The sequence below is a fragment of the Oryx dammah genome, unplaced genomic scaffold (genome assembly GCF_014754425.2).
Source record: "Oryx dammah isolate SB20612 unplaced genomic scaffold, SCBI_Odam_1.1 HiC_scaffold_2, whole genome shotgun sequence".
Classification (NCBI taxonomy): Eukaryota; Metazoa; Chordata; class Mammalia; order Artiodactyla; family Bovidae; genus Oryx; species Oryx dammah.
The window spans coordinates 197,803,154-197,815,919 of record NW_024070186.1 but is presented as its reverse complement, the minus strand read 5'-3'; the positions used below and the strand labels follow the sequence as shown (position 1 = coordinate 197,815,919).

General features: G+C 64.9%; 1 protein-coding gene across 2 annotated transcripts in view; it reads right to left on the bottom strand.

Annotated features, from left to right (window-relative positions):
• Positions 1 to 12,766, bottom strand: part of MAD1L1 (mitotic arrest deficient 1 like 1) — a 241,682-nt gene that overhangs the window by 126,820 nt on the left and 102,096 nt on the right. For both annotated transcript variants that reach the window (XM_040267386.1, XM_040267396.1), the window contains one exon: positions 4,171 to 4,315. In XM_040267386.1, the coding sequence (XP_040123320.1) occupies positions 4,171 to 4,315 (145 nt within the window). The remainder of the gene's footprint in view (positions 1 to 4,170; positions 4,316 to 12,766) is intronic.

Sequence of the window (12,766 nt, the reverse complement as noted above, 5' to 3'; positions counted from 1 at the left end):
AGCTGGACAAGCCCCGCCTTACATGGTTCCTACATAACGACTGCCTTTCTCTAAGCCGCCCAGTGAACACAAGGAACAGAAAGAGCTGCATTTACACAAGATAAATAACCTTATGCCAACACCGACACCCAAGCCGAGGCCCTCGGTTGGAAAAGAACCAGGAGGCTGGACAGAGCCCCCTGGGCACAGCGTGGACCCCTGGGAGAAGGGGGCGCCCCGTCCTCAGGGAGCCCCTAGCAACACGGCTCCCCCAGCCCAGGCAGGGTGCCCACCTTGCTCCTGGGCCTCCTCCAGCACAACCTCGTCTGTACACGAGGCAAGAGGAGCCCGGACCTCTCCTGGGGGCCCCCAGCGCTTCCTGCCTCGCCTTCTGTCCTCGTATCTGTTTCTTAAGCAGCAACGGTGGGGACCCATGAGGTGGATGTCATCACCCCCAGATCACGCCCCCGAGAAAGCCAGCCGGCAGTAACTGCTGTCCTCCTCCAAAGGCCGCGCGCCCAGGGAACTGGGGGTAGGGAGAAGAGGGGAGTTTATTTTCATTTTTTAAAATTTCACGCGAAAAGTTAGCTTTCACTGCTTAAAGGCTATAAATAGGATTCTGTAACCATATTGTGGAGTATTAGGGGCGCGCTGGAAATAGCACATTTCAAATAGGAAAATGGTCTGTGTTCACCCAGTTCTGGAAGCCAGTTTTCAATTGCTTAAAATAGTCAGGGTATTTCACCAAGGTAATTACACTCTTAGCTATCAGTAACAATTAAACTCTTAGACTGGAGATGCTTAATAAGGTCTCAAAATAAAATCGCACCCTCCAAACACTGTACTCCGAAATGTCAAGCATGGAAGCACGGCCCTCGATGGCTCGCGGGAGCAGGCGCCCCCTTGGCGGGCTTGGCCCAGTGCCCAGCGGAGGGCGGGACAGTGCAGTAGCCACACCCGCCCAGGGCCGGGCTGGGGGTGCCCAGAGGGTGGGGGCGCCTCCCCAGGAAGCACAGGGAAATGTGAGCAACCACACCTCAAGGCCAGACAGCTGTCACACGGAGATGCCCCGAGGAGGGAGCTCACAGACCACGAGGGGGCCGTGTGTGAACCCACGGGGCCACGCGGGCGGGGGCGACGCACCCCACACCGAGCCAGAGGCGGCAGGCTGGCCGCCCTCCACAGACTGGCCTGACGAACGGCTTAATCACGCGGCTGGCAGGATGGATCCTGCGTGCTGGACCCAGGCCACGTGGGCGACCATATCAACCCCTCGCAAACACGCCTCCAAGTGACAGGTGATGTAAGCCATCCATCAGTGACAGGCAATCAATATGCCTCTCAGACCTACGCCCGTGAGCGCAGCAGGCCAGGCCGGGCTGAATTAGGCCAGAACGCACCGCTGCCTTCCAACCTGCTGAGCCGGGGAGAGGAGTGGCAATTTCCTGCCTTGAGAGCAGTGACTCTCAAGAGCAGAAAGCGCCCAAGACCGAAGCCAAGCACGAGCGCGCGAATGCGGAGGCGCCAGTGGACACGCAGCCCCGCCGAGCAGGCGCCCCTGCCCCGCGCCCTGGGCAGGGGTCCACGCCCAGAGCTGAGGCAGCCCTCCCTGACAGAGAGCAGGCCTCCAGGCCGCCGATCCAGCCCCAGGACACTCACTCGCGGGGCAGTGCAGGCACCAGCCGTGGGCGACATCGATGGGGCTGGTAGGCTCTGCGCGGGGACAGCTCGTGAGCTCTCGGACGGTCAGGGGCTGCACCCTCCCAGAGAGCCTCACTGGCTGTGACGCCGAGCACCGCGCGGAAGTGGACCAGCCCTTTACACCACACAGGGCCCGTGCAGGCCCACGGGGTGACTCCTCCCAAAGCCTGAAGGGGCTCCTCCGGGGCCACAAGCAGCTGAGGCCGGAGAGCCGCCCACCGGGAGGCACGCACCCTCTGCCCCGCTGCACGGGCAGCCCAGAGCCCTGCGGGGCAGACAGGCAGGGGTGGGCCTTGCCGTGTCCACCCCCCTCCCACCACTTATCTGTCCTCCTGACCACTTTCCCCCATCCCTCCCACCCGACCCCCGCCTCCGGCAGCCTCCAACCTGCCTTCTTTCATAAGCTCAGCTTTCTTAGATCCCACCCGCAGGCAAGACCGTCTCTGTCTGAGTCATCTCCTCAGTGTGACGACCGCAGGTCCAGCCACACTGTCGCAGACGGCAGGATCTCCATGGCTGAGGAGCGGCCGCCGCACACCCTCCACTTCTTTACCGTCCGTCCCTCGAGGGGTCCTCTGGGCTTCAGGAATAGCGCTGCGACAAACGAGGGGTGCGGAGCTCTCTGCGAGACGCTGCTTCTGTCTCCTCTGGACAAACGCCCAGAGCCGGGACCACTGGGTCGCACGGTGGTTCCGTTTCTGAACCTTCAGGAACCTCCATCTGGTCCTTCTGGAGTCTTCCCAGCACCCCGCGAGCACTGTCCCAGTGAGAACCACCAGGCCGGCTGAGCGACTTCCGCGTGGAGCACCGCCAAGCACTCGGAGCGGGCCAGGGTCATCCGGCCTGAGCTTCTGGCTAAGGACACAGGCCCAGCAAGCGAGCCGTGCTCCTACGGTCTCAGGGATGGTCTCCCGCGCGGCTCCGGGGAGAGCTCCGTGCTTCCTGCATCAGGGACCACACAGCCTCTGGCCTGGATGTCAGGCCCCGGCGCCGGTGGCGCCCGTTGGAGCCCTGGCCCTGAGCTTGTCTGCCTCCCCTCCTGGGCCCTCGTGCAGCTTGCGCCCTCGGGTTGGACGCAGGTCAGCAATGGCTGGTGGACCTCGGTCGCCCTGTTCTTTCCAGTGTCTTGTCTGGAGCCGCGGCGGCTTCCTGCCCAGGAGGCCCGGTTCTCCACGCTCCTTCCATCAGCATCAAAGTCCCGGGTCTCAGCTCCACCTTCAGCACCTTCAAAACTCCTCCGGAGCCAAGCCGAGCTCTGCACCTGTCACGTCTGCGGGCACCAGGGGGCGTCAGCCCCGCCCGCCTGTCCCCGGGACCGTAGCTTCCGTAGGGCCGACCACATGCCTGTATCATGGGCGTGTCCCACGGCGAAGACACCAGGACACACGAGAGGTGGAGGGGAGGGGAGGGGCCTGGGGAGCCAGCCCATGGGGCTGAGCGTGGCCGCCCCGGAGGCAGCAGGGCTGAGGGTCTCCCCTGAGGGCACCTGCTTCGTCACTGGTGGGACCAGCTGAGCCCGACACTCGTGGCAGGGCGCGCCCGCGGGGCGCAGGCCGTGAGACGGCAGGCTCCCTCCAGCCGACTCACGACCAGGAGGCCCCGGGTCTTTATCAAACCGTCAGGAACACACGGTTGTCAACACGCAGTACCAGCTCCTGGTGCGTCCCAGGCAAACTGCCCCCTCCCAGGTCGGGGCCCGCCCAGCCCCTCAGCATCAGCCTGCCAGCAGCTGGACGCCCCCACCCGGCCCCACGAGAGCATCTCAGGACGGGTTCTGGCTTTTTCCTGCCTCGTCTTCTGAAATTTCAGCATCCACGGCGACGGCTTAAATTATGCTCTCACACAAAAACCTTAATTCATGCTCCATCGAGCTCTGCTTATCGAGGCAGACTTCAGAAGCCCCAGGCTCAGCACAGTTGGAGACCCCGGCCCACAGTGCATGCCAGCCTCTGCTCACTGGGCTCTGAAGGAGAGGCTGGGCCTGCCTGGGGCCGGAGGGAGGCTGACCCGCGTGAGGAGCCAGGGGCTTGGGGCCGACGACCGACCCCCGGTCAGCACGTGAGGCCCTCAGGAGGAGAGGAGCAGCGGGGCTTCCGGGTCAGCATCTCAGAGCCTGCTGAAGAGGCAGGGTGAAGACCAGGCGGCCACACGGCCAAGACACGCCCCCAGGGACAGGGGAGCCGGCCCGGCCTGAACCAGGACTCCCAGGTGGCTAGCCGTTCCAGCAGTGAGACACGTTGCTGGGGGCTGTGAGTGCACCGCGTGGCCGAGACTAGGCCAGCGTAGGCCTGGGGAGACAACTGAGCGTGGACGCGGGGCCCGGCCAGGGGCCGCTGGCCTGGGGCTGTGGACACGGGGGGTCGGCCGGGGGGCCGCTGGCCTGGGGCTGAAGACACAGGGGGCCCTGAGCCGCTGGCCTGGGAGGTGGATGCCGGGGAGGGGGGGGGGCGGTGCGGGGCGGGAGGTGCTGGCCCCAGGCGCCGCTCGTACCTTCGTCAGCAGCAGGACTCGCTTCTGCAGCCGCCGGGCCAGGGCCTCGTGCGTCTCACGCCGCTTCCTCTCCTCCAGCAGCTGGCCGCCGAGCTGGCGGACCTCGTCCTGGAGCTGCAGTCGGGCCTTCTCCAGCTCCCGGGCGCTGCAGGGGCAGAAGGGCAGAGGGGTCAGGCCCAGTGCCCACACATCACTCAGCCCCAAGACGGAGCCGCACGCGCGCCCAGCCTACCCCCCGCTTCTGAACAGCTGAGACTCCGGATTCAAACGGGGCCCAGGGTGACCCCAGAACGCATCTCACGCAGTGGGGAAGATCGCCGGCCACGGGCTCGGAGGTGCCTCTGAAAGAGCCAGGCCAGCCTGGAGCACTTCCCACAGGCCCACGGAGGCCCCTTCCCACCCCCAGATCGTGCAGAGCTCCAGTGGGGTGGACCCGGGGGCCCTGAGCCGCCCTCAACCACAGACCAGGGTGGGCAGCCCTGGGCCCGAAGCCCAGCACTCCCCTCAAAATGCCCCCCATCCTTCACAGCCTACGGGGCCGTCCTCTACCTTGGACTGTTCCCACACTGACTTTCAGAGCCCTGTCCCATCCCACCCATGTCAGAGGTGCCCACACACAGACACCGCCGTGCTCTGTGAGGGGACAGCTACCAGGAGAGCTCCCGGGAGGCACGCCACCGCGAGGCAGGGAGGTGCCAGCCCCGGGGCATCGGGCGTGGCAGGAGCACCGTGCGGTGTGGACGTCAGACGCCAAGCTCACGCCACTCCAAGTAGAGAAAACCTCTTTCCAAAAAACCTTTAATATTCTCCTCTGTTCGTTTCTTTTTTCAGCCACGCCACGCGGCATGCGCCACGCGGCATCCCCAACCAGGGATCAAACCCACAGCCTTCGCACCACAGGCATGGAGTCTTCACCACTGAACCACCAGAGAAGTTCCCGTTCTCTCCTTTGGAGGTTTTATCAGGATCCCGTCATAAGCTGCGAGTCGTAACATTTACCTGGGCTGACGCCCAGTGACTACACCGAGACGACTCTGAAGACATTAACAGCTGGAGCTGAGGCCTACAGAGGCCACGGGCTTCTTGCATCATTCTTGGGAGTCCAGTTATTTTTTTGCCTCGATGACACGATTTTTAAGAAAACCTTAATCCACAGGGATGGCAGGCAGTGCTTTCTTTGGGGGTGGTCTCCACCATGCTAACTTTTCCTATTTCACATCTGAGTAAGTATGTGGTTTTTTATTATAATTTACTGCAATTCTTTAAACAGCTAATTTGAGAGTAAACGTGAAACACACATTCAGAGAACGCTGTAAGAGATATCCCGGTCTGGGCGGGCTCAGCCCCCGCGGGAGATGGCATGTTATCCCCCAAGGATCCCGCGCCTGCCCTGCCGCCTGACCCCGGGCAGCCCCGCCAGAAAGCCTCACCCTAAGACTGAGCCCCCCGACCCCACTGCGCAGCTGGCCAGTGGCACCTGCCACCTCGAGGTGATGCGTAACTAAAGCATAAAATGATATTAAAAAACAAGCGTATAAATATTCATTCATTTGGAACAGACTTGTTAACAGGCTATTTTGAGCTCCAGTTCAATTTGGAACTATTCAAAGGCCAACTGAACAATCACGGGCTGTGACATGACTCTGGAATCACTGACTTCAGGTGGGGACGCTCAGAGCGCTTGAATCACCGCTCCGCCTCGAGATTTAAACAGAGACGCTCGGGCTCCCTTGTCTGAGCAGGCCGAGGGCGGGGGGCGGGGTTGTGCTGCCCCGCACCCCAAGAACGAGGGGGAGTGCGGGGGGCCCCTCTTCAGAGGAGGGCTGGCAGGCCTCCTGCCCAAGGCGTGGGGCTCCCTCCCCCCAGGGCCTCCTGCACCGCCTGGCAGGGCAGAGCTGGAGAAGGCTGGAGAGGAGGGCGGGGGCGCAGGAGCCACGGGGCAGAGGCAGACAGGAAGCGAGCACGCGGTCACCTCAGGAGCAAGAGCCAGAGCGAGGGCAGGCAGAGCAGAGGTTCAGCCTACACAGCAGCGCCCCCGTCCACAGACGGCAGCACCAGGGCTCTGAAGCCACCGGCGTGTGCGAGGGCCGCAGGGGCCAGAGGGCAGAGACAGAAAGAGGATGAAGAGCAGCCGAGGAGGGCTGCACGGAAGCAGCAGCAGAGAGCGAACGGGGCCGAGACCACCTCCCAGAGCAAAGCAGCAGAGGACGGAGGAGGAGGGGCGCTGGCTTCTGCACCTTCTCGGGGAAGCAGCCAGGAGCACAGGCTGTGCCCACAGGAGTGACCTCGAAGGGTGGGGACGCCCCCACGGGCAGGAGAGGAGGGACTGTGAACAGCTCGGCCTCGGGGGACAAGGGCTGAACAAACTGGCACAAACGTGCTGCTTCCCCCAGGAGCGAGCTTTCCTGATGTTTCCAAGATCTCGCCCAGTAACATCCCAGATCAGCCTGCCCCACCTGCCCACAGGCCGTGCCCCACTCCCAGAGCGCCCGGGGTGGGGTTGGGGGGGGTGCGGACTAGGCAGAACGGGCCTCCTGCAGCCCGACACACGGCCGCCAGTGCCTCTGGGCGGGACACAGGCGTCCAATCGCACAGCCCCTCCTCTCCGCGGGAACCTTCTCTCCACACAGCCCCTCCTCTCTGCGGGAACCTTCTCTCGCTCCATCGTGGCCCTTCTGCTGAAGCAGAGGAGAAACTCATAAAAAATTAAACTTCTGGCTCTGTGCTCACGCTGAACCCTGAGGTCAGTGGCATTTTCGTGCACCCCTGGGAGCTCAAAGAGAGGCCCTCGGTTCCCAGAGGAGTGGCCGGCCGGCATGTCCGTCCATTAACGCCTTTTTGCGCCAGCGTCTGCAGGAGGGGGTAAGGCCTGAGCACAAGAGCCCGCTCTGCAGGTGGGGCCGTGCAGGCTGCTCTGACGCTGTCGTCTTCAGAGCACCCCGCGCAGGAAGGCCTGTGTGCAAGGAGCGGTGAAGGGCGCCAGGCGCTGTGAGGCTAGCCACCGTGCCCTTCTCCTGGAGGTGGGGGGCCGGCCCTCCACATCCTCCCACCGCAGCTCCAGCCGCCGCGGCGTCAGACACCGGTCAGGGCTGGCACGTGCGGCCGCGTGGCACCGCTGGGAGGCAGGAGGGCCGGGCGGGGCGGGGCAGCCCAGCCGGGAAGGACACTGGCCCTGTCGGAGCCCCGCTCTGAGCTGCGTCTGGGGCAGTGGCCTCGCACCCAGGCCTGCCTGGCAGGGCAGCTCAGAGGGCGGAAACGGTGCTCCTGTGGCTGGGCCCGAGTGCCCACCAAGAACAGCCCTGAAGCCGTGATCCCTCTGGGCAGTGACATGGTCCAGATGCTCGCTGGGACGGCGGGACGAGGGTGGGACGAGGCAGAGCTCGATTTGTGACAGGTGCCTGGGAGCGTTCCCCAGGCAGCACCAGGCGCCCGCCGAGGCCTGCAGGCGGACACAGCTCAGATGCCTGGTGGTCACGTGGCAGCAAACAGGTCACTGTCAGTGACCGTCCCCAGCTGCTCAGAGTCCTCAGCGCATCCTTGCCCTGGGCTCCGAGGAGCAGAGCGCGGACCCGGCCAACACGCGCTCCCCAGCACCTCCGTCCCGCACGAAGACCCAGCACACACCTCCGCCAAAAAGGGCACGGGCCCACCGCCAGCCACTCCAGCACGGTGGCTGCACGCCGCGGGCCACCGGGGACAGGCAGGCGGCCATGTGTTCGTCCAGAAGGACGGGGCTGCATGCCAGCCGCAGAGCTCAGAGGCCCTCTCCACAGCCCTGGGGCGGCCGCAGAGCCGCCCGAGGATGACCACGCGGCTCGGGGCCAACAGAGCTCCTCAGGGAATCCTCAAAAGCTGAAAACCCTCCAGGGCTGCCTGTGCACAGCAAGGGGAAGGCCATGGAGAGGGCGGGTTGGAGCCGAGGTCCCAGAGGCAGACAAGAGGGGACAGAGTGAGCTGACCCCACGCAGGGTGCGGCTAGCGGGCAGGACCCAGCAGGATTCAGGGACACAAGCGAGCCACGCACACGTACCCAAAGGAGGTCAGGGGTTCGGCTGGGAGCAAGGTCACCAGCAGCTCCAACGGCAGGGCCGCCAAGACGCCCTGAGGCGGCAGGCGAGGCCCACAGAGGGAGCCCCGGGTGCAGAGGGTGTGTGTGTGTGGGGGGGTGTGTGTGCGTGTGGGTGTGTGTGTGTGTTGGGGTGTGTGTGTGCGTGTGGGTGTGTATGTGTGTGCGTGTGTGTTGGGGTGTGTGTGCGAATGGGTGTGTGTGTGTGTCAGCCACAGCAAGGGCCCTCGGGGTGCAGCGCCCCACGCGTGTGTGTGTGTGTGTATGTGTGTTCGTATGGTGAGTGGTCCAGGGCACAGGGAGGCCCTCTGGGGAGTGGGCGGGCAGGGGTACAGGGCACTCGGCACGAGCACCAGCGTCCAGGCGGTCAGATCCAGGAGGAGCTCTCAGGTGGTGAGGATGGCAGGGCAGCTTAGGGGCGGCCGGCCTCCAGCCAGAAGGGCTTCAGCTTCCGCTGCCTCTCCCCGGGGCTGGGGAACCAGGGGGCACTGCACCGCCGGGGCCCCCACACAACAGGGACTTCCTCACCGCCAGAACTCAGGGTTTACTGCTGGAAGCCGCGGCCCAGAGGATAAGCAGTGGACGGAGGGACCAGGAGGGAGCCAGGTGGGGCGGTACTCACGGGGGGAAGGGCAGAGCTGCCCCCGAGACCGATGCTCCCACAGGAGCACGCGGACAGCCTGCGGGCCCCGCCCCAACGCCCGGCCCTCCCACAGGCGCCCCGCCCGCACCCGCAGCCCTGGGCCAGGCCGCCCTGCCCCACTGCTGCCTGCTCAGTGTCCCCCTTCCCGACCAAACACACGAACCCACCTGGAGGCAAACCTCAGCGCCACAGGGACGTGATACCTGCCACACAGCGAGGCCTGTGGCCGCCCCGCGGCCTGCATTTGCAGGACGGCCCAGTCCAAGACCAGGCCCAGCTTGGTCCGGCCTCAGGGAGGCGCACCCGTGTCCACAGGCCTGGCCGGGAGCCGCGTGGCAGCCCGACAGGGCAGGGGCGGCTGCTGAGACAGAGCCAGGCGCTGGTTTCAGGAATGCTGTCCCAGAGGACAGGGTGCCCCCCACCCAGGGGCTCCTGCCCCCGTGGCACCTGGCTGTGCCCCGGGGGGCAGCACACACGCAGGAGGGGGAAACCGGCGCGGCTTCTGGGGGCCCAGAGAGGGGCTCATAGCTCCCCGGACAGAGGAGCCTCCGGAACCCACCCACCCAGAGCCCACCTGTGCACTCGGGCGCCCCGATGCCCAGCCAGCCGGGCTCGCAGGGCTGAGCTCAGGGCGCCCCAAGTCTCACCCAGGGGCAGCACTGGCGTGTGTGGGGAGTCAAGGGCGGGACGCAGGTGCCCCTCCAGCCAGGGTCCTGCTTGGACTCGAGAAGGGCCACCTGGGAGGGGAGCCCAGGATGCCCAGGCCGGTGGCACACAGCCGTCTTCACGTACAGCATCTAATTCCAAACCTTAAATGCCTCCAAAGGTCAGCACACATTTCTCAAAAAAAATTTTTTAAATCCAAACAGCGGAAACAGAACCAGAGAACGAGGCAAGCAGAGGCTGAAGTAACTGTGATCAAGGGGCCGCCACTCCCAACGTCTCATCAACCAGAACCACCAAATTCAATTTGCATTCCCAGATAAACAGAGGCCACACAGAAAATACTCTCATCTGACCTTGAAACGTGAGAAGGAAAATTACCCTCTGCAATTTCAATTCAAGTCCAATCGTAATGAATATAACTCAATGTAGCCGACCGATCCATTACCAGCCTGTAACTGCAGGGGTGGGACAGCTCCAAATTCTGGGGAGGAGGCCCGAGGCTGGTTTGGTGCAGTCCCCCTGGGGCGATGGGGGCGCAGGGCCAGACGCGGTGGGGGCCCTCAGACCCTCTAGAGCAGCTGCCCGGACCCTCGCACTCGGCCCTCAGGAGCACCTCCAGGAGGAGACGGCGGCCGAGTAATGAGGTGACCCTGCCTCGGGCCCGCAGAGGTGACCTGACCTCTCGTGCGCACCGGTCTCTCTAGGCCCCACGGCGTCCTGTGGGGTGCTGGTCAGCGCAGGCTCAGGCCTTCACTTACTGAGCACCCTGAGCCCCCAGCCTCAAGGTGAGCACTACAGAAATGAAAAATGAGGAAAAGGGTTTCATAGGGTCACACCTCCTTCCTCAGGGAGCTCATGGCCCAGCACAGGAGACGGGGTGAAGACCAAGACCAGCAGAAGCAGGGCCAAGAGGGGCGGGAAGGAGCTCGGCTGCCGAGGACGACAGCCAGGCCAGGGGGGCACAGGGCTGGGGGCCCGACGCCTCCCTGCCACCCCGGCCGGGCCAGGCGGTCAGAGGGCAGCACCAGGCCGCGGGCTCTGAGTGCACCTGTGAGCTCGGGCCGACGTGAAATAGACAGCACCGTCTACCCCCGTGTGCTCCCGAGTCACCAGAGGACCCCAGCAGCCACTCTGACCGAGGGGTCCGGGGCGGGGGGGGGTCCACCCTGCCCTCACCACCAGCCTGCAGACAGTGCCAGCAGCGCTCTCCAGGCCTGCAACTGACCCCGAACCCGTGACAATCCTGGCTGCCTGGGCGCCACCTGGGCAACACAGCCCGGTACACCCGTTCATTCTCCCACGGACGCCGCTGTCCTGACAACCCGCCGGCCAGGAGCCTTCCCGGGAGGCTGGCGTCCACCACGTCCACCAGGCGTGCGGCCGCGGCGCTCCCGGGGAGGAGTAGGCACAGCCGCACTATCTCTAGTCTCCGCCTTATCAGCACCTGTGGGGCGCCCCCTGGGCTGGAAGGACGAGAGGACGGGAGAAGTCAAGCTTGAAAAGCGACCAGGCGCTCCCTCACTGGCCCCAGGGAGGCACCTGCCCAGCCCTGCTGTGTCCACAGAGCCGCTCGCTTGCCAATCGTGCGTCCGCCCCAGGCGCGAGGCCCAGGGCTGACACGCGCCTGGAGAAAGGCCAGTGCTGCTCAGTTACTCTCGCCCTTGAAGAGCCGACGAAAACAGAAGCGGCCTTTACACGGCAGGCCTGGTCAGGGAAGCAGGAGCACCCCTCCGCTCACCCACAGGATGGGGGCCGAGAGCCCCCAAGACCACGCCTCGGGGCAGGACTCCTGACCTCACCTTGCAGATGCCACGTGGGGCCCAGGAGAAAAAGCGCCTAGTGGGTCTGGGTAGGGGCAGCCGGCGGGGGCGGCGGCGGCTGGGGCTGCGGGGTCCGGGGCGGGGGGGGGTCCACCCTGCCCTCACCACCTGCACATTGCAGGATGGGGACCCAGGGACACCGTTCACCCCTGGAGATTCCTCAGAAGAAACGCACTTTGTTCAGAGACGGATGGACTCCCCGACACACGGCGGGCGCTCTGCTTCCGACCTTCCGCGTAACACTTGCCATCACCTTAGACGCGGCCTCGGGCGCCCTGCATCCTGCTGCAGGGCTGTGGGAACACCCCACGGCTTATCCGGTGACAAGGAAGGCTGCGGCCCCACGAGTGGGAAGGCAGCAAGCCCCAGCCAAGGCCCGGGCTGCCCCTGGATGAGGTGTCACCCAGAGGCCCGGGCGAGCACCACATCTGAAGAGGGCAGAGCGCAAGCAGGTGCGGTGGTGAGGGACGCCTCCCCGCTGAGAAGACCAGTTTACCGTAGAGGAAGACACCACACAGGGCTCAAGAAAGGCGACAGGAGAGCCACGAAGATTCCAGCAGAGGCTGGGGCCTACCCACCCACACGCGGCAGCGGGCCGCAGGGGCCCCCGGGGGCCTGGGCCCGGGAGTGCACAGCGTGGGGTCAGGGTCAGGAGTGGGTGGGCTGCCAGGGTCAGGGTCAGGAATGGGTGGGTCCCCAGGTCACGGTCAGCAGTGGGTGGGGCGTCAGGGTCAGGAGTGGGTGGGTCCCCAGGGTCAGGGTCAGCAGTGGGTGGGCCGCAGGGTCAGGGTCAGGAGTGGGTGGGTCCCCAGGTCAGGGTCAGCAGTGGGTGGGGCGTCAGGGTCAGGAGTCGGTGGGTCCCCAGGGTCAGGGTCAGCAGTGGGTGGGTCCCCAGGGTCAGGGTCAGGAGTTGGTGGGCTGCCGCTCACCCACTGAGTGACTCCACCAGGACTCCCCACAGGCAAGGTCTAGTTCTCCACTCAGACCAACATGGGGGAAGAGACACTTCAGGGACATCCGCGCAGCGACTCCACTTTCACTGGTGACTCTCCACCCCACGGGGCGTCTTGAGTGAGCGGCGCTGGGCAGGGTGGGCAGGGAGGAACTGAGCAGCTGCAATAATTCAACGACATTCAGGAGACGCCAGCTGAAGGTTGCCAGTGGATAACTCAGAGAACAAGCCTGGGCGTGTGAATAGAAGGCGGAGAAAAACGAAGGTCTGGCGTGATTGTGAACACTTAATTGAATTTCCTGAAACTCCTGGAGGAGAAAAGGAGCCTCACCCGCCACTGAGGCCTCCAGAGCAGAGCCCGACCACCTCGTGGCCCCACCTCCAGGCGCCAAGGAGGAGGCGCCCTGGGGCCCCACACAAGCCGGCGCACCCTGCCCCACCCCCCGCCG